The 21755-nt window shown below is 38.3% G+C and overlaps 3 protein-coding genes across 7 annotated transcripts in view; all 3 read right to left on the reverse strand.

Moving 5' to 3' along the window:
* The window catches only part of LOC120635832, a 72105-nt gene extending 61439 nt beyond the window's left edge, over positions 1-10666 (reverse strand). Inside the window, exon 1 of the mRNA XM_039907003.1 lies at positions 10547-10666. The gene's annotated coding sequence lies outside the window, so the exon portion shown is untranslated. The remainder of the gene's footprint in view (positions 1-10546) is intronic.
* Positions 3979-21755, reverse strand: part of LOC120635517 — a 49364-nt gene continuing 31587 nt past the window's right edge. The window contains exon 4 of the mRNA XM_039906537.1: positions 3979-7300. Coding sequence (XP_039762471.1) covers positions 3979-7300 — 3322 coding nt within the window. The remainder of the gene's footprint in view (positions 7301-21755) is intronic.
* Positions 15161-21543, reverse strand: LOC120635833 (gastrula zinc finger protein XlCGF8.2DB-like). Of its 5 annotated transcripts, none has more exons than XM_039907007.1 (4): positions 21429-21543; positions 20406-20493; positions 20275-20323; positions 15161-16632 (listed from the first exon to the last, which is right to left on the reverse strand). In XM_039907007.1, exon 4 carries the CDS (start codon positions 16520-16522, stop codon positions 15371-15373), a length of 1152 nt encoding a protein of 383 aa, XP_039762941.1. In that variant the 5' UTR covers positions 16523-16632; positions 20275-20323; positions 20406-20493; positions 21429-21543; the 3' UTR covers positions 15161-15370. The 5 variants fall into 5 exon arrangements, with proteins under 5 accessions (XP_039762941.1, XP_039762939.1, XP_039762943.1 ...); XM_039907005.1 differs by having other exon boundaries at positions 21369-21543; XM_039907004.1 differs by lacking the exon at positions 21429-21543 and adding an exon at positions 20839-21364 and having other exon boundaries at positions 15173-16632.

Genomic DNA, 21755 nt, shown 5'->3' on the forward strand with positions numbered 1-21755 from the left:
ATTAAGTGCCACATTAAAGAACCAACTAGTCGCAACACGTGTATAGACCATATTGCTAGTAATATACAAGGAGTCTCATCAGCAGTTTTTCAATCTGAGCTATCAGATCACAACACTTGCCAAACAATAAGTTTTAAAGTAAATAGCAAACCTGTATTTTTGACACATTACTTTATGACGATAAGAGACTATAGTCAAGATAATATAAAAAAATTTAGGCAATGCATGCAAGCTCTATCCTGGAAACAGGTTATTGACGATGTAAGGGAGGAATGTGATTTTAACGACATTTTTAATAATTTCTTGAATGAATTTACTTTATTTTATAGACTTTGCTTTTCTGAAATTTCAATTAAACGTATAAATCGCCCTAAATTAACAAAATGGTTAACAAGTGGACTAAAGATATCGTCTAAGACTAAAAGAAAATTAAGATATAGGAGTTATAAGCAAAAAAAAGGAGACGATAAAAAACACTATTTAACTTTCAACAAAATATTTAGACATTTATAAATAAATTTTTGAGTTTTTTGAATCAAGCTCAAAAAACTTTACATAAATCATATATTGCGTCATCGTCGAATAGGTGTAAAGCCACTTGGGAGGTCATAAAAGGAAGGGAAAACAACTTTTACAATCAGCTAAAAGGACTAGATGAAATAGTACATCATAATGTCAGAATCCGAAATCCAATCGAAATTGCTCGTTCATTTAATAAGGTGTTTATTGACTCCACTAATAAATCAAAACTACTAACTGCTAATAGAATGACTTTAAATCGAAATCAGGTGAGTGAAACCATATTTCTAGAACCATGTAGTTTGTATGAAATAAAATATATCGTACGATCGCTGAGAAATACAAATTCGGTTGGTATAGATGGTATAAATACTAAAGTTTTAAAGTCTGTAGTAGATGAAATTTCGCCAATATTGTGTATTTTAATCAATTTGTCTTTTACAAGTGGCACATTCCCTTCAAACCTCACCACGACTATAGTTAAACCCCTTCATAAAAGAGGTTGTTTTACGGAAATAAATAATTATCGTCCAATTTCACTCGTTTCAGTTTTTTCTAAAATATTTGAACGAGCAATGCACAAACGAATTAGTAGCTTCATGATGAAACATAAGAGTTATAAGGAACGAACAAAATGGTTTCCAAAAAGAGAAATCCACCAACATGGCAGTTTTTATGTTAATTAAGAACATAATTTCTCTTATCGATAAAGGAAATCCTGTTTGTACTATTTTTTGTGATATGTCGAAGGCTTTTGATTATGTTTCACACGGCTTGCTATTGAAAAAATGCGAGTATTATGGCCTACGAGGGCCATGTATTTCATGGTTACAAAGTTATTTAAAAGATAGAAAACAGTTTGTTGAAATATCAAGGCTAAATGAGAAACAGGTATTGACGAAGTTTTGCTCAGAGCTTGAAATAAATTCCTTTGGTGTACCGCAGGGTAGTGTTCTTGGGCCACTCCTATTTCTGATATACATCAACGATCTTCCTGATTGCACTAAACATAAATGTGTTATGTTTGCAGATGACGTGTCTGTTATAGTACCATGTAAACAAAAAACTGACAATTCACCAGAAATAAGTAAAGTTCTAGATGACATACATGAATGGCTTCTATATAATAATCTAAATTTAAATTAAAAAAAAACTAAATTTATGACATTTAGAAATAGAAAAATGACTATAAACAATAATACTGTGACATGTGCTAATGAGAATATAGAACAAGCATCTATTATAACATTTTTGGGTATGCAATTAGACGAATTTTGTACTTGGAGAGCTAATATTGAAACTATATGCACTAAAATCAATAAGTTTGTATTTGCTCTCAGAAGAATTTCAAAAATTGCTAATCAAAGTACAGCATTTCTGGCATATCATGGGTACGTTGCATCCAGTATGCGGTACGGGATTATGCTTTGGGGAAATGCTTCCGAAGTCAATAGAATATTTTTAATACAAAAGAAGTGTATTCGGGCCATATGCAACAAAGGTCCTATGCAATCATGCAAGCCGCTCTTTAAATCTCTCAAATTACTAACGCTGCCAGGTATCTACATTTTAGAATCAGCATGCTTCGTAAAAAGGTACAGAAGTGATTTTTTTGAAATATGCGGAAATATTGTACCTTTCAATACCCGTTACCGAAATAAAATATTCTACCCGCGATGTAACACAGCACTCGGTTCTAAAAGTTGTTATCATAATATGATTTTGATTTACAACAAATTGCCTACAGCTATTAAAGATTTGCCATTTTTGAAATTCAAGGCAAAATTACGTGACTGGTTGGTTGATAAATGCTATTACTCGGTAAAAGAGTTCTTGGATAATAAAATATAATTATTAGTTTAGTTATTTTTTGACATCCCATGTTTATTGTTCCATACAGTAAAATTAATGAAATTTTATTATATTCAGCCGATTATTTTGATTTTATTTATTTTGATGTTTTATTAATTATTACATAAATGAATTTGTTTAAATTAAGATTTGCATGTCATATATTATGACTAAACATGTATACCTACAATGTTTTATGCAAATAAAAGGATTTGATTTGATTTGATTTGGGTATCCCACTGCTAAGGGCAGCATGTAAGGCAATCCGTCTGTCTCTGCAACCGACATCTTGTGAAGTTTTCCTTGCTGTTGGCCCCTCTCAGAATTACTGGAATATCCGAGCATGATATCAGTGGCAATACAGTTGTGTGCGTTGTTAATTGCTTTTCGATCGTATGAATCAACCTCAAAGTTACTGTAAAACAACCGAACAGCGTCAGGTACGTTCTCTTTGCACCAGGACTCTGACTTATGTCTGGATTCTATAAGTTTGATGTTATTGACATTTAGTTTAAGTCCATCTCCAATTTTAGTCAGAATTCTCGAAAACAGCTCGTCAGTTTGTCGTACAACACGGACCAATGGGAAGTAGTCGATGCTTTGCCACAGTATAGGTCCTCCGAGTTGGTTGATTGGCACTGTGTAACACGGAGTAGCGCGTACAGGCGGCAGCTGTCTGAAATCGCCGCATAAGATGATGTGAAGGCCTCCGAAAACTTGGTCGTATATGCCGGTTATCTGTTGCAATCGATAATTGATTTTACCGAGGATAGCTGCACTCAACATGCTGATCTCGTCAATGAAAACTGCTCTCACGCCAACGAACATATTTCTATAGGCTTGCAAGTTTTCAGCTGATAGAAGTCTTGTAACTCGAGAAGTTGTTAGGCGAAATGCTGAGTGAAGTTCCACCAAGAGGTACAGCTGCTTTACCTGTGCTTGCACAAGCAACGTAGGCGTTGTTGAGTGAGTTGTGGTTCTGAGTGTAACGATTGTACGTTTCCATGAGGGCCTTCAATGTATACGTTTTGCCACATCCTGCTAATCCGGTGAAGAAGATTTGTAGAGCCTGTAGGAGCTCATCTCCGCAGCCATGTAAACGATGTATAGCCCCAAGAACCACCTCACGTTGTTCAGCATTTGTAGTTCGTAGCAGCTCACAATATTGTTGTTTTGGCATCACGTTGCTCCGTTTTGACGTGACAACGTCTTATAAATTGGTTTGCCGGGTGACACTTCAAGAAACTGCGTTACGCTCCGCTCACGTTATGCGCTCACAATGAGAGCGAGTGAGAGGCACGCGTCCCTTCCACTCGGGCATGGTTAGCCCGCCTAAGAGCGAGAGAGACAGACATAAAAAGTGAAAGGCACGCGTCCCTTTGTAGTAAACGCTGTTTGATTGTACGCAAATGTATTGCAAGTTATTGTATGTATATTTGTATATAAATACGTATGTATGTGTAAAGGTAAAAATAAAATTTTGTTAATATGAAATTCAGTGCGAGATTCTTTGTATAAATTAATGTTTTAAATATAATTCTTTGTATAAATAAATGTTTTAAATTGTTACTATTATTTCATCCTTCTTCCTACTATACGAATGAATATTCAAATTTTTTTTTTTACAACTGACAATCCGTTTTGCGGCACGATTTCATTAACATCATCGTTATTTTCAGCTCCCTCTCCTCCTAACAGCTGTTCTACAAACACTCTTCTTGACTCTGTTTCCGTTGGTTCTGTGGTGTCTGAATTTTGCAAAATCATCATTGCTTCTAGCTCTTGCATCACTTTGTCGATGTCAATATTGTTCTCATAAAGTTTTCTGCGTTCCATGATAGTTTCCTTGTTGTCATTGAATAATTGTATAAATTTATTACAATCAACAAAGTCAGCGACTTCGTTGCGAAAGGGCAAGTACAGCAGTACCATCTCACGTTGATAATTGACAGTTTCATCTATGTCGTAGCATCTGTATCGTATGATTCGACCGATCAGACGTTTGCGATATTCTCTCGATGTCGTTCTTTCTCCAGTCGGCGGTTCAGGATCGTCATCTTCATGCACGTTCAAGTCGTCTTCATTGTCAATGAAATCACGAGAGTTAGCATACCACGACGCAAACTCGGCCAAATATACATCTTGCAAAGATGGAGGTCTTTCTTCATACCGCTGAATGATGTTTTTGGTCCACACGTCTGTGCTGTCCTCTGCGATTCCTTCGCGATCCAATTGTTTCCGACGTTTGCGGCAACGTTGTCTCTCTGAGGGCCACACTGTTGGTATGTACACAATTTGACGGCTTGCTTCGCTCATCGGCTGTCGTAACAAATACCATGCTGCTTCTTGCGCCGACATTTCAACTGCATTGAGAAGTTTGACACTCAATGCTTTTAATTGACCAGTGTAATCGCGGTCAGGATGTTCTTCCATCATTTTAGTCAACTCTCGATTCAAGTTACCCATTCCACGAGCTGATTTGTTCACGTATTCCACGACGTACTGTGCGCAGCTGTATTCATCTAAGATAAACTGAATATCGATGTTGGAATTAATTTGACCAGCAAGGTAAGGGTTGAACGTGTTTGTCATAAGTTGATCGAAGTTACGTTTAAACAACAAAGTTGGCCTGCGAAGGGTTGAACGTACTATATCAAGATATGCATCAAATGTCAGACCATGTTCCCTCAAAAAGTCATTCATGCTAGGGTATGTACGTTCGCTGAGACACGTTCGTAGCTCCTTGGATTTTTTTTGGAATGTTGACCGGCGTCCATCAGTCTGAGGCATTGGAACCAAGACTCGAGTAGCAGGCATTGGCCAGTACGGGATCCCAAATCTGCAAGTCGTCTCACCTCGCTTCGTGCAGGTGAAAGTGTGCTTGTGAATTTGATTGGCGTAGATGGTCTCGTTGGGCATATCTTCTTTGGCGACAGAACTCAGCTTCTCCACGAGCTCGATGGTCATTGGCATATTTTCTGACACGGCCTCGTGTGGATCATTATTCAACCACACCAAAATGTGTGCGTGGGGGCTTCCTCGATGCTGGAACTCAATGCGAAAGAAATAATCTTTAACAAAGTACTGGCCAAATGGATTATATGATTGTTTTGCCTTCAGCATATTCATCAATGTACCGACGAGTTTGTAGAAATATATGCAGCACGTAACTGGATCGTCGCTCACTAAGTTGCACCGCTCTGACGTGTTTAGATCTTCAGCAACTTTTCCAGGATACTTGTTACTCAATTTGAGGAGTAAGTTCAGTAATATCAACCAGCGTACTTCGTTTGCACTTAAAGTGAGAAATATGGTCGGTTTACCTAGTTGACGGAGCATCGCAAACAGATCTCGTTTGCGAGAGGCCCAATACTGGACGGAATTGGGTACTGACTTCATGAAGGCAAGATTTTGAACGACAAATTCTTTAGGAAATTCCGGGTCCTCCAACATGCGTCGAGTTACGTTTTCCGTGGTTGACACATTCCGAAATGTGCTGTAAATGCCATCCACCATGCGGAGACGTAGAATCTTCATAGCAACGTACAAGACTTTTTGAGGCGTGGCTCCGCGTCTGTCACTTCGTTGTAATTCACTGGTTGCCATCATGTAAGGTGTCACTGAAACTCCCATGTGGAAGCGACGAGGCTGGCCGTAGTATATTGCAGGAAATGATAGTTCTTCAGCATGACGGTCGTAAATGATGTTCAGAGGCATGGCCCGATGTCCTGGTGCGATGTCGAGGCAATCCTCTTCGTTCCACAGTAGTGTATGCTGCCTGGAAGCAAGAATTTCTGACTCCGGAGTACACTCGGCGGCGATTGTTTCGATTCGATGAGCCGAGTCATCCTGCAAATCTTCCTCTGGTGGCACGACAGTTTGCAGCCTTGACAAATCTACTTTGATATCGTACAAGCGATATAGACTTGAATTTTGAAGTACATCCAACCATTCTTTGATTGTCCTTTTGGACATGTAGCCACTGATGTAATTTGTTTTGTGTGCGAGATTCCGTTTGATGTTGACATTAATGACGTCGTCCTCATCTAAATGCCGGGGCAAGCATTTTACCATGTCTTCTACGTTGACTGGAACGTTGATCACTTGACCAATAATTCCATAAGAGAAGTCATGCCGCAGACGACGCACTTGCATGAATGGCAGACGTGGTGAGATTAATCGTTCACTAATTGGATCCAGTGGCGGTAAGCCAGGAGGTATTTCTGGATATGAGAAGCCATTCACTTTTGCAAGGGTAGGAAGCTTATGTTTGTTCAGCGAAAATCTACAGGTGTTGCAAATATGCGTATAATCCTCCTCGCGTAGTTGCCTATTTTCCTTAACGAACCAATCCGATATGACCTGTAGTTGTGCAGCAGTGATGATTTTAAGGTCATTCTTGAACCACAATCGGTCGCAAACAGAGCAAGCGTGGCCAAATTCGTTGTCCAGAAATGTAGTTTTAAACCTCTTTATTGACGACGACCATTTGATATTCCAGGTTGATTGTTCCGGTTGCACTGCTGTGTGAGTCGGTGGAGTACTTATTTGTGAAACAATTTGAGCAGCTCTACGCTGTCTGTAAGCACGTTGTCGCTGAGCGCTGGTCTGGGCAGTAACTGTTCTTTCCACTACCACAGGAGCAGACACTGTGGCTGACTCTAGTGTGCCGGTGTCAAGAGCTGAGTTGGCGAGTCTACGTTGCTTGCATCTACGTTGTCTTTCGGCGGCTGCTTTTGCAAAATCTGCTGCCTCTGCAGGAGTTCTTTCCGCGGCCTTACGTTTTCTATACATACTTTGTCGTCGCGCTTTGCCGTTATGGGGTGTGTGTGGCACAGCGAAAGGTATGGCAGACGTTGGTGGCACGATATCATCAGTCTCCATCGGTGTACTGGACGTTGAAGGAATTTGTACATCTGGCTCCATTGTACTAAAATTGAACAAATTAGAAATTATTGTTTCTCATATTTTTAAATGTTTTCAAATACAGTGTAAACTCTTTATAACATAATTTTTTATAACGATAAACTCTCTATAACATAGAAAAGATCACAATTTGGTTGGTTTAGTTTTAAAAAGTTATTAATATAAATAATTAATTTGAAATTTCACAAAATTTGTGTATGTTAAATTCATTTTTTATTTCAAATTTTTGCATAAATTGAACTTTGTTGAAACAGTTATTAATATAAATAACAAATTCGAGAATTCACAAAATTGGTTTATGTTAAATCAATCAGTTGTTATAAGTTATTAATAAATTTAACTTGTTTTACATTGTTATAAATATAAAAGCTAAATTTAAAAGTTAGAACATTTATTTAAATCACATTAATTGTTAATATCAATCGATTTTAATTCAAAGTGTATTTTCTAAAAGGAGAAAACTAATTCACATTTGATCTTTGAATTTGTAAATCGCGCGCTTACGACCTTGCGCAGTGATTAGTCGTCTTGGTTTGAATGTTTGAAAGTTTCGATTTGACAGGTTGGAGGTTAAACATTGTTATTTCAATTTTTTACATAGCAAGTCGCGCTCATTTTTTCAAGTTAAACAAATTATTATTGGTTGAGAAACGATTTATACTACTTTTTTGATTGAAAACTACCACAACATTGTGATTTCTACAACATAACCTATTCACTTATGTCTTAGTCATTTATTTCATCATGTTATATTATCAGTCTGAAATTATTTACCTTTGCTGTTTGAATTGTTGCGATGGACGAAACTACCTTCACATTATCACTACACAATCGTTTTACAATTAACTGGCAACGTGTAAACTTGTATGCAGGCGCCTAAGCGAAATAGAAGGGCAAGACATGAACCGGTGTGTATGCCTATCTCTCTCACTCTCTCTCGCTCTGTCTCTCTCGCTCTTAGGCGGGCTAACTGTGCTCGAGTGGAAGGGACGCGTGCCTTTGACTTTTTATGTCTGTCTCTCTCGCTCTTAGGCGGGCTAACCATGCCCGAGTGGAAGGGACGCGTGCCTCTCACTCGCTCTTATTTTGAGCGCATAACGTGAGCGGAGCGTAACGCAGTTTCTTGAAGTGTCACCCGGCAAACCAATTTATAAGACGTTGTCACGTCAAAATCTTAAAGATTGAACACGTAATCGTAAGAATTCACTGCACCAAAGTCCAAGGACAATGTAACGTTAATGGGAGGCGCGACTTCTTGGCGTAATTACAGCCCGCCAGTGTTTGTACGATCATCGCGGTGTACGAATTGACCGATACAAGTGAGTGTACCAAGCCAGGAGCAGCGTTGTGGGTCTATGCTCTAAAACCGTGTCCATGAGTCTATTCCCAGCTGTGGGACGTAAATACGCTGCAGGTCCAATAACTATGGATGTAGAGACTTAGACTTGAGTTATGCAGCCTAGAGGTTTATCGATATCCAATGTCATCTAAGAGAAAACTCTTTAATCTTTGCATAATTCCTGTCCTGACTTAAGGATGCCAAACGTTGGCGCTGACGCAAAACCCTCCAAAAAACTTGCCAACGAGGTATGGAACCCAGCATGTTGGGCTTCACTGGAAAGGATAGGAAGAGGTGCAAAGACTTAAGAGAAATCACTAAGCTCTGACCAAAACGTTAAAATGGAGATGGAGAAACGCGAGAAATGGACCAAAACTTTGACTGAATGGGACGTTAGGGATGGCTCAAAAAGAAAACAGGGTAGACAAAGTATCCGATGGGCCGATGATATCAAGTAGACGGCGGGCATACTATGGTAAATGCAAGCTCGGCACACATGGAAACACCTAAAGGATGCCTATGCGTCAGGAGACGCGCTGATTACTATTAACTCAAGTGCGAGATAGTAGTGTTAATAATTTAGATTTACATATTGCAAATACTGTATATAAACAGATTTATATAAACTATGTACAATATGTATAAGAGGATGATTTTTGCCATCATCATCTCAACCAATAGACGTCCACAGCTGGACATGGGTCTTTTGTAGGGAGTTCCACAATCCACGGTCCTGAGCCGCTTGCCTCCAGCGACTCCCAGAGTCTCGCCTGATGTCATCTGCCCATCGCGTTGGGGGCCGACCTACGCTGCGGTGTGGGGTCGCCATTCTGGCACCTTAAACCCCAACGTCCATCGGTTCTCCGAGTTGGTAACTCTAGTTATCCTACGCACTCCTCATTTCTGATATCACCACGTAGAGATACTCTTAGCATAGCTCTCTTCATCGCCCGCTGAGTGACTCTGGTACCTTCTTATGAGGCCCATAGTTAGCGACCACGTCTCAGATCCGTAAGTCATCACTGGCAACACGCACTGTTCGAAGACTTTATTGATTATGGACGAGAAGATGTCACCGAGTTTCCCGAACGCTGCCCATCCGAGTTGGATTCAGCGGTTCACCTTCGGCGGACCTACCTAAATGGATCATGTATCTTAGATATATTTACTCGTCTACAATTTTGAGTGCAGAGCTTCCAAAAATAACTGGGTGGAGCGGAACATGATCGTTAGACATAATTTTGGTCTTGCTCATGTTCATTTGATGCAATCTTCCTACTGCATGCATACCCTGGTAAATAACTGGCACGCCAGTGTGTATACTATCTGGTAGATCAGAATACAGATGTCACCACCCCTTCTCTTTTCGCTGGTGACAAGGCTACTGTGGGAATATAATGGAGAACGGACAGAAACATCCTCTGAACTACTACTAGCTTCTGAGATCACCGACCGCCCTCCTGTTATGAGAGGCCTTAGCTCCAGAAGGCTAAATGCCTCTCAAAACCGCCTAACGATAATGAAAGAAATATACACCTAACCTAACAATAATGAGAATTGTAGAAGATACATCCTGTCCAGAGTGTGGTGAGGTGGAAACCAGCTTTAGCACTGGTAAGATGGGAACATAACGATCGAATATTGAAGCAGACCTAGTAGGACCTTTCTACAGGGAAATGGTGAAGTTCCCCAAAGAGACTGGTAGGTTTTAGTGGGGGATGCTGCCGGGACGCTAGTAAACCTGCGTCTCAAACATGGGGAATAGTGTAGAATATTCCTTACAGAGGACTGATCACCCGTCTGGCAATGGCAGGCTTCCCCTCATTAATATATATATACATATATATGAAAGAGATATATGATCTAACAAATCATGAAATTCAAAAATATTAAAAAAGTGTTTTTAAATACCTTTGGCGTTTGTCCGATGATTTAGATGTTTGAGTCAAGTCAGTTTTCTTTTCCACTTCTGAATCTTTCTGTCGAATTTTTACAATTTCTTCGCTTAACATTAGTTCAACCTTAATTGGTTTTATCAGGCTGTCGTCATGATGCTCCGAATCGTAATCATCCAATAATTGATCTGTGATGATTTCTTCTTTGGGTATAATGAATTCTTCGCTCAACATTCTTTCTCTTTTCATAGGGTTTGACAGGTTGATATCATCCAGTTCATCAAAATTATCACTCAACTCGTCTCCAAACTCTACTTTCGGTACTATTAATTGGTTGTCTTGGTATTCCTTTTCGAACGTGATCTCAAGTTCTTCGTCAATTTCCTTCTTAGGTATGACTACGTAAGTAGTGTCTGACGACTGCTGCGCATGTTCCTCCATCTCAAAAATGTATTTCTATTTGGCGAGATCTGCAAAAAAAAAAAATAGATATTTATATCCTTAAGTATGGCTCAATCATGGGGAATAGGGTGTAATAGTCCTTACAGAGGACTGATCATTACTGGCGATGGTAGACGTCCCCTCACTATATATATATATTGCTGATTGTGCTTACCTGATACTGTGATTAAGCTTACCTCAATGAGCCATATTTTTATATATATATATATTTCTTGTGTGAGTGTGTATGTCACTGAACCCCTCCTAAGCGGCTGGACCAATTTGAATGAATTTTTTTGTATGCCTTTGGGTGACACCCTGGATGGTTTAGATTCACAAATCAGCTCGACAGGTGGCGCTGGGGTCCGCTAGTATTATTTTAATAAAATAATCTTTGAAGATAACAACAAGTGGCATTTTTAACAGTCATATATGTAGCCTATTGCGAGCGAAGGATATGGGGGTTCTGGGATTTTGCAGCTGGAAAGAAGCAGCTTCTGACCGCCTCAAATGGAGAAATATTTTTGATCAAGCCAAGGACCACTCAGGGCTGTAGAGCTTTGACGATGATGATGATGATAATATCCCAGTAGTTAGGTCTCTCGGGGCAAAGTTTGAAACCCAGCACACACCTCTAAATTGTCTCAGTTACGAGTATGTGCGTTTTAAGCTAATTAGAATATAAGTTGCTCAAACTTTGAAGGAATCATTTGTGAGGAAACCTTGTTCAAATTAAGGCAGAAGAAAATAAAAAACAGACGTTATTGACAATTACTAAGAATTTTTCTGGAGAATTGTTACGCTGAATATTACAGGCACTAGAGTATAGACAATAAGACTATGGCTTCGAAACTACTTATGAAGAATCTTGCAATGTTCCCTAAGTTCATGAAAATGTAAGTTATAAAAATTGGATTCTAACAATTCGATAAATAGTAATAATAATAATATTAATTAGATTTATTGCATAAATACACGTAGATAATCAGATGTTACAAATTTAGCTTTTGTTGTTGAAACAGTGTATTACCATTAATTTGGTGTGCAACTTACAATCATATTATATGAAATAAAAACAAAAGGAAAACATTAAAAAATAAATTACATCAACAAAAAATAATCTAAATCTAAAAATCATCTAATGAAATGGAAATAAGCTGTTAAGTCAAAATACAAATATATTTTAATGAAATTAGCAAAGTCATTCTTGAATAATATCCATTATATTGTTGATAATACATGCATACAAAAATTTATCGAAAATAATAACATTAAGTAAAGTCAAATAATTCATTAATTGAGTAAAAGCACTTAAATAATAGCCACTTATGCAATTTTCTCTTAAATAAAGCAAGATTCATTCCTTTTATGGATTCTGGCAACTTGTTATATACTCGAATAGCCATACAAAATGCATTTTCTCTATATAAGGCTAGTTTAATCCTAGGTACAAGAAGACGATCCTTATGCCTTGGTTCGTTGTCAAAATGCTGGCCTCGAGTTTTAAAGTACTCAGGATACCTTTACACAAACAGACAAACTTCTTTTATATAAGTATCAGAAGAATACGATGCCAAAGATACATACTTGTACTAAAAGTTTTGTATATCAATTTGTTTTCTAAACATTCATATAATTTGAATATTACACAGGTACGTATCGAATGGATCTTTTTTTAAAAGTCGGTTTAAATTATGGTGATAAAAAAAGTTTTACCTTAATTTAATACGTAGAGGCACTCGATATGCCTATCGAGTTCGGTCTAATTATTTTTGAAGACACAGTGGGTCTTCTCAGTCTTCGCTTTTCTCATAATTCACTTTATAAATTCATATATATATTGTTTTTTCGGGGCACTTATGGGTTTTCATTTATTAAAACGGAATGATAGAATTTATAAAATATAATTCCATCAATAATAGCTCCACTCCATAAAAAAACACAACAGACGTCAAATACAAACACAGACAAGATCCTGTTTGGAAAGGTACTGAGCTTCATTTATTCTGTGTCCGTCTTTGGTTTTACCTGGTTTTACATTATATACTCATTGGACTTAGTAAATACATAGTAGTACTCGCTACAAAGTCTGAATAGTGTTTTACTTAGATTGTAACTATGTTTGTTTATTACCAATGCACGGCACTGGCGCTAAGCGACGAAAAGATGCATATTTTGGCGGTGTATATTTTGTATGGGGCTACCATCGATGGAGCCGGCTGCCCGCACGAAAAAACATGACGCATGCGGCGTTACCTCTCTCTGAGGCGTTCCATTAAAGGCTTGAAGTTCAAGCGAGAGCGCGGAACGAGCGACAAAGAGGCACAGTCGGCCTCCGCGTTCGACATCTGTCTCTCTCCTACTTGAGTGAGCGATGTAAAATCCGTTTGTATACTCCGTCCACGTGGACAGCTTCTATACAATAATACATTTACATGTTTTCGGCAAGGATGAAGTGCAGTGAAAAGTGAATGTGGTGTCAATTGTTTATAGCAACGATAATATCTATCAAACAAATAAAATTAAAATTTTCTTTTGAAAAATGCAACCATTCCATCAGTATTTTCTTACGACGTTGTCACGTTCAACTATCGTCAGTAAACCGACTTTACAGACAACCAATTTTTATTTTAAAGAATCGGACTGTCACTAGATGGCAGTGACAGTACGATTCCCCAGTATTGCAACTAGGTGGCGCTACTTCGATACCATATAAATCCCAATCAACTTTTTCGCGATCGAATAAGTAAACGTGGGCAGAAAATCTCACACTTGGTACTTTGACCAAACTCATTCGCAGTTGTGCATGTCGAGGCTGAGACGTTCTACATAGAATATAATTGGTTTGCCCCCATGTGTAATGATATAATGATGTACGAATGAGATCACTTGGTCCTCTTGGCTACGGATGACTTAGTGCGGTGCAGACGAGTGCAGGTTCCGTCTCTGTCCATGGCCTGCGGTAGGCCGGCTCCACTTTGCTTACGCGTCGGTACTCTCAATGAGTTTACAAACGGAGTTTACATTTAGTTTGTTGCAAATTTGTGATCATCCAATGCGCACTTGGCCAACGTTGTCAACGGCTAAGACCTCTTACTGCAGGAGTCCCGTGCTCTGTAGTGGGCCGGTAAAGTGTTGATATGCTCTCGATAATATAGATAACAAATATGCCGTGCCGTTGTCTTCTTCTTCTTCTTTTTTTGATTTATTTAATTAGGTTAGTTTTGGCTTTTAGGTGTGCCAAATGCCGTTGTCTTAAAGGTATAGTCAAATAATAGAAAGAGTAATTTTTTTCAAAGTACCTTGTGCCCAGTTGGCACAGACAAAAGCCATAAACAAGAATTGAATTGAGTTGAATTTATTTTATTTATAACGTACACTTAATATGGTTGCAACTTCATTAACAAATTAACAAGTCAAGAATGAGAATCCTCACACACATCAATCATTTGCGTGGTCACAGTCGATATTATTACAGCTAGTTATGTCCATAAATGTAGTTTTTTTTTAAATTCAAAAAATTCTAAATTCATTTATTTCAAGTAGGCCTAATATAAGCACTTTTGAAACGTCAAGTCTGTCCGTTTGTAGTGATTCTACCACCGGTTCGGAAGGCAGATTCTACCGAGAAGCCGGCAAGAAACTCAGCAGTTGCTCTTTTCCAACATCAACAATTTACATTTTGCATTTTAACATTCATTTTTCTATCTTGTGAGAGCTGAAAGCGGAGCCGGATGCTTCCAAGCAACCTTGTCATTAAAAAATTCATCAATTGTATAGTAACCTCGCTGTAATAAATGTGTTTTAACAAATTCTTTAAACTTGTGCATTGGCAGGTCCAAAATCACCTTAGGAATCATATTATAAAAGCGTAAACTCAATCCCACAAATGACCTTTACTGCTGCACAAAGTATGAACCATTGTCTACTCGAGAGTTCCGAAATCCAATATCCTGGGCCACGTGTTTCCCGGCGCATAGTCAGTAGAAGAAACAGAGTTACCCACATAGCTCGACGAGACGCGTAGCTGAAGTGGCAATGGGCGGGGCACATAGCTCGGAGAACTGATGGACGTTGGGGTCTTAAGGTGTTGGAGTGGCGACCCCGCACCGGTAAACGCAGCGTAGGGCGGCCCCCAACGAGTTGGACAGACATCAAACGAATTCAATCATCATACCAACCCATTACCGGTCCACTACAAAGCACGGGGCTCCTCCCACAATAAGAAGGGGTTAAGGCCGTAAGTCTACCACGCTGGCCCAGTGCGGATTAAATAAAGCACTCTCACGTCTGCTGTGCACCGGGCGAATCTTAATAAACATTAAAAAAAAACATCACTCCCCGATAGTTTAAATTCCATATTTCGGTCGTCGCTTCAACCAATTAAGTAAAGTTATGGTTAGGTTGATATGTGCCTCGCTAGGTTACACTTTTGGGCGAATTTATAATTGCACACCTTGCACTTATATGGCTTCTCGCCAGTGTGAGTTCTCATGTGGGTGGTCAAAGTATGCTTGCGTTTAAACTTTGCGTGACATTTTTGGCACAAAAACGGCTTTTCATCTGTGTGTGTTTTAAGGTGGCTGATCAAATTATTTTTGGTGGTAAACTTGGCCTCGCATATATCACAAACATACGGTTTAACACCAGCGTGCACTCTCATGTGAATAACCAAACTTTTTTTATGTTTAAACGCCGCGTGGCATTGCGCGCAAGAAAAACGTCTCACGGGAACCTCGGCGGTCATGCTCTCAGTGAAACCTTCACTGATTGTTGATTCCTCACCAGTGTGAGACTTCTTGTGGATGGATAAACTCTTTTTGTGTTTGAATTCAGCACTGCATTGGTCACACGCGAAAGACTTTTCATTGGCGTGAGTTCTCATGTGGGTCGCTAAATACTGCTTAACTGAGAATGTAGCTTGGCACACATCACAAGAGTACGGCTTCTCGACAGTATGGATTCTTTTATGTATAGTCAAGCTTTGTTTGTGTGTGAACTCGGACTGGCATACGTCACATATATATGGCTTTTCGCCGGTGTGCGTTCTCATGTGCCCCGTTAAATTTTGCTTGTTCGTAAATTTAGCCTGACATATAACACAGGTAAACGGCTTCTCGCCAGTGTGACTCCGCATGTGGACATTGTAACTCGTTTTGCGCACAAATTTTTTTGGACACAGTCCGCATGAATAAATTTTCCCCCCCGTGTGTAACCTCATGTGAGTGATCAGACCATATTTGCGTATAAACTTAGCTTGGCAGTGGGCGCAATTGTACGGTTTCTCTTCCGAGTGAGTCTTCATGTGGTCGGTTAAATGGTGTCTGAGTGTAAACGTCGACTGGCACAAGGTGCAAAAAAAAGGTTTCTCTCCCGTATGGGACCTCATGTGACCAGTCAAATCATATTTCCTTATAAACTTAGCCTTACAATAAGTGCAAATGTACGGTTTCTCACCACTGTGTATTCTTAAATGGCCAGTTAACTTTTTTTTATGTATAAATTTAGCGTGACACTGGTCACAAGAATATCGTCCTTTATGAGTTCTCATGTGTAAATTTATTTTACGTTTACTTTTTATTTCGCCAACATTGTTAGTGGGCTGTCGTTCTCCAGTGTGACCATGTTGGCTCCGCGGACATTTCTTCGCCGAAGGGGAGCCTGAAAGGTAATGGTTTTTCTTTACAATGTCATCGAGTGCAATTTTAATTTATCTACAGATTGAAAGTGGTAATTTTTAAGCAAAGGAGCTACTAAGTAATAATATCATAAATGCGAAAGTTTCATAGTTCTTATTTCCTTCACGCCCTAACTTAGGAACCAATCCAGTTGATTTTAGAAATAACAGAGTTATATGAAAGGACAGAGAGTAACATAGGCTACTTTTTACTTCAGAAAAACCAACGGTTCCCAAAGGATTTGTATAAAAACCAGAATAAACCCGGACGAAGACCGCAGGCAACAGCTAGTTGTATATATTATGTGAAAGTGTGTCCTTCGATCGTGCAGCAAACGACTATAAAACGGTCTGCGAAGCTATGGTTTAATAAATTTTCTTAGAAATTTTTATCCCTGTGGATGCGCTTGCTAAAAAAAATATAAGGATGGAGGACCAGGTATTCACTTATTAACTTCAATACTAACAATGTTCAGGATGGCATTTAGATCTTTCATTAATAAACAGATTATTGAAGCTAATGACTCTACAACCAGTTCGGAATGCTGTCTTCGGCAGAGAAGACCACTGGCAAAAACTCTACCGTTGCTCTTTTATTCAATCATTTAAAACCAGATTTATAAACACAATTACAACATTGTCATATGTTATAACGCTAGGCCCTTTGATACAAGACATATAAGACAGGTAAAACATAACTAATATTATCACTTATAACATCAGGATTTTTGGAACAAGTTGTTTGTATACAGCAACCTCTGCTACATAAACTGTCTGTATAAAATAATGCACGGGCCATATATGTCTAAATAACCCAAAGGAAATAAGAGATATGCTTATCTGATGCAACATCAGGTACCGACATAGTACCAACAACAACTTATCTCAACTCCATCACCAGTACATACGACTCTTGTTTCGTCACAACAATATTTTCTTAAGTATATCGTTTCCATTATAAATCATCTATTCGCAATTTGTAACGTTCTATCCACAATACTTTACTTAATTCCCTTTTCTCAATTCATTACTTTAAATCCGTCCTAACTTTTCTTTCCCGCCAATCTATCTTGTCCAACTCGCGTCACCCGCCATAGATCCTATACTTTTTCTTTGACAGTCTACTACCATTATTCTATTTTTAATACACTATCAATGAGTATACAAACTATGATTTGTTGATATATTTAATTTAATCATCGGCTTTATCATAGATAAAGTGCTGTAATTCCCTATTTCCTAACACGCTCTTTAAACGTCACATCGAAATTTGAATGGAATTATGCTAGGCACGGCTGTTTTAATATTTCAACTAATATATTTTTGTAGTTTTGATATGCGATGTCTTCTTTATAAGCCAATAAAGTAAAATATGCACGCTAATACGCATAAATGTGGCCTCACACTGATCGCAAATATAAGGTTTCTCACCAGTGCGGTTCTCATGTGGCCAGTAAGATTCTGTTTATTAGTGAACTTCGCAGGACATAAGCCAAAGGAATAGTGTTTCAGGCCAGTATGAGTTCCCATGTGCATCGGTAAACTTTACTTATACGCAAATTTAGCATCAATGGCTTCTCTCCAGTGTCCGATCTTATGTGACCAGCTAAGTAAGGTTTATTGGTAAATTTAGCCTGACACATATCACAAGTGTATCGTTTTTCACCAGCACGGCTAGCATGGGCAGGAGACAATTATATCCCCGAGGAAATAAATAATAAAGATTAATAAATAAATATACTACGACAATACACACACCGCCATCTAGCCGCAAAGTAAGCGTAACTTGTGTTATGGGACTAAGATAATTGATGAATATTTTAATGAATAATATACATAAATACATGTACTTAGACTTACATATAAACACTCAGACACTGAAAAACATTCATGCTCATCACACAAACATTTTCCAGTTGTGGGAATCGAACCCACGGCCTTGGACTCAGAAAGCAGGGTCGCTGCAAACTGCGCCAATCGGCCGTCAAAAGGAAAGGATATAAATTTATCATCTCCCACAGCTTTATCAACTCTCAGAGCACTGGGGCACAAGTGGAAGTAATATCCAAATAATATATGTGGAATAATAAACGGGGGTTAACTTCTCCTATTCCATGTTCCCGTGCTTTAGCAGGTGGACGCGTTAATTGTATTCCTTGTCAGGGGATATAATCGGGGGATATAATTTTTATCTCCTGCCCGTGCTAGTTTACATGTGTGAGTTAACAAGTGTAGCGTAAGGTTTCGTTTAAATATTGTCCGCAAGAATGCATATCCTTGCCAGTGTGTAACCCCGTGTGGGTTAAATCGTGTTTTCATGCAAATTTGGCGTGACAAACGTAGGGTTTCACACCAGAGTGAGTTCTCATGTGATCAGTTAAATGATGCTTTAGACAAAATTTTTTTGTTTTTTTAGGTTTTCATGTTTATTAATTTCATAACTTTTGATTTTTTTTATTATATTTTTTATGATTTTGTATTTCTCGATGTAAATAAGCTTGTTTTAATGAAAAATATCTTTTGTTTGTTTAAATATATATATATTATATTATATTATATATTATATTCTATGATATTGTCCTTTTTTATGATAATTTTGTTATTGTTTAGTCGCGAGGATTCAGTGACGACGAAGATAATGGGGCTGGCTGAAAACCAGTACTGCGCGTTTTAGTTTGCAGCTATGCTAAGCCTTAGTCACACATTTTTTTTTTATACTTTAACAATTATTTTATTTAACTATAAATACGATTTTTCTGTCCTTTTCTTTTTCTTTCTTTCTAAAACATGAAAAGGGTTTTTCATCAGTGTGCGTTCTCTAAGGACAAGTAAATTTTTTTAATATTTATACTTAGCTTGACATATATCACAAGAGAAGGGTTTTTCATCGAAATGGGTTTCCATTTGGGGGGTGTAACTTCGTTTAAGCACAAAGTCCTTGAAGCTAGCTCACAAGAATAATTTGCAATGCCAGTGTGTAATCTCAGATGGATTGTTAAATCGTATTTCCGTGCAAATTTAGCGTGACACTGACTACAAGAAAAAAGGTTTCTCTCCAGTATGTATGCGCATGTGAGTTATTAAACGATGTTTCAGCGTGAAACTAGCTGAACACGTTTGACAAGTAAAGGGTTTTTACAAGTGTGGGTTCTCGTGTGGCAAGTTAACTTATTTTTATATAGAAATGCAGCCTGAAACACGTCACAAGAAAATGATCTTTCAAAATTCAAAAATTCTTTTATTTCAAGTAGGCCTTATGTAAGCACTTTTGAACGTCAAGTCTGTCGTGTGTGTAGTGACTCTACCGCCGTCAGTGAGACACCATGTGTAGAGTAAAACTTCGTTCGAGCAATAACTTTTTACAGCATTTATCGCGAGAATAATCCTCCTACTCAGTATGTAATCGCATGTGAGTATTTAAATCGGATTTCCTAGCAACTTTAGACAACTGTGACATGGTTCACTAATGAAAGATTTTTCAAGAATTTGGGTGCTCATATGGTTTATGTGCGTTTTTGCGCGAAACTATTACAATATCACTAGCTTCAACCGTTAAGAAAAACATCGTGTGGATACACTAGGAAGTGATTTCACTAAAGTTCGCTTTAAACATACTTTGAACTTACCATGTGTTTGAGCACAGTCCGGAATCAAACTTCCGTCAGCATTCTTTGACTGAAAAGAAAATACAATATCAGCCTTTGCACTAAAATTATGTCGCAAAAAATATACATTTAAAATTTATTAATGATTTAACCTCAATTGAATTGTAGAAGAACCATCATGTCCAGAGTGCGGTGAAGTGGAAACCAGTTTTCGCTTCATAGCTTAGTGCCACATGGGAACTACAAGGTAAGGATAGAATAAGTGAAGAAGACCTAGCAAACCTCTCTTTAGGGGATATTGTGAGGTTCACCAAAGAGACTAGTAGGTTTCAGGGAGGGATGCTGCCAGCACACCAGTAAACCTGTCTCAAACATGGAGAATAGCACCCTATTCCCCATGTTTGAGACACAGGTAGTGGAGTAGTCCTTATGGAGGACTGATCACCCGTCTGGTGATGGCAGGTTGTCCCCTCATTAAATATGTGTATATATATAAATCCTCAATTAACAACTTGCTAATAAGTCTCTAAGCTAAGCCACAGTCAGACGGATAGACAAACAAACATGGCGAAACTCAAGGCTTACTTGTTGGCTACAGAACTCTAATAATGGAAGCACTAAGCATGGAAAATTTGGAGTCAATTGAGCACTCTATATCTACATTAACTGAACACTTTAATACACGGATGGCAGAATTTCTACATGTCATCCAGACATCCATCCCAGCTACAAGTCCAACATCAAACATTGCTGCACAGTTTGGCACATTTAGAGTGTTTGTTCTGTCATCACTGGAAAGCCTGCAATTGGAAGTACAGGTGCTCTCAAAGCAGTGTGATGTAATGGAGACACGAAAAATGCTGTTGGTGCATGGTGTTCCTGAGGTGCAGAAGGAAAATGTCTCCACTACGGTTGTAAAGGTGCTGTCACAACAACTAGGCATGCCAGAGTTTACGGAAACCAGGCTCAGTTATTGCAGGCGCTTGGGTCGACAGAAGGATGGCAAAGCTTGGGCTATATTGGTCAAGTTCCATGACTTATCCATTCGTAATCAAGTATTTTCTTTTGTTTTCTACAATGTCAGTAACTACTCATAGGAAGTATCTGCTGTCAACCTTATGTGGCTAATCCCTTAATTAACGATGTTGTAAGTAATAACTTGTTTTTATAAATACCACTAAACTGTTGGTATTTCTATTCTCTTTTTTAAAAGGTTTTTAATTTTTACAAATATAACTCTTCTTCTTCTTCTTTTGATTTATGGCTTAAATATAACTCAACAATCTACAATTCTTCTTCTTTTGATTTATGGCTTTTCGTAGTGCCAAAACAGCACAATGTAGGGATGGCGATCTGAGATCGATTAATCGAAGAATCGATTTTTCGAGCAGAAAATATCGATTTTTTAAATCGATATGAAGTACTGTGTCGATTCACTAAAATCGATATATCACCCTTGAAAATCGACATTCGTTTTTTTCTGTTTTGGTATAAACCATACA

This window comes from Pararge aegeria, chromosome 27 (assembly GCF_905163445.1).
Source record: "Pararge aegeria chromosome 27, ilParAegt1.1, whole genome shotgun sequence".
In the NCBI taxonomy this organism is placed as follows: domain Eukaryota; kingdom Metazoa; phylum Arthropoda; class Insecta; order Lepidoptera; family Nymphalidae; genus Pararge; species Pararge aegeria.

Bases quoted from the DNA above. Each gene is read 5' to 3' on its own strand.
- LOC120635833 (XM_039907009.1), bottom strand. From the start codon at position 16,522: ATGAGAACTCATAAAGGACGATATTCTTGTGACCAGTGTCACGCTAAA.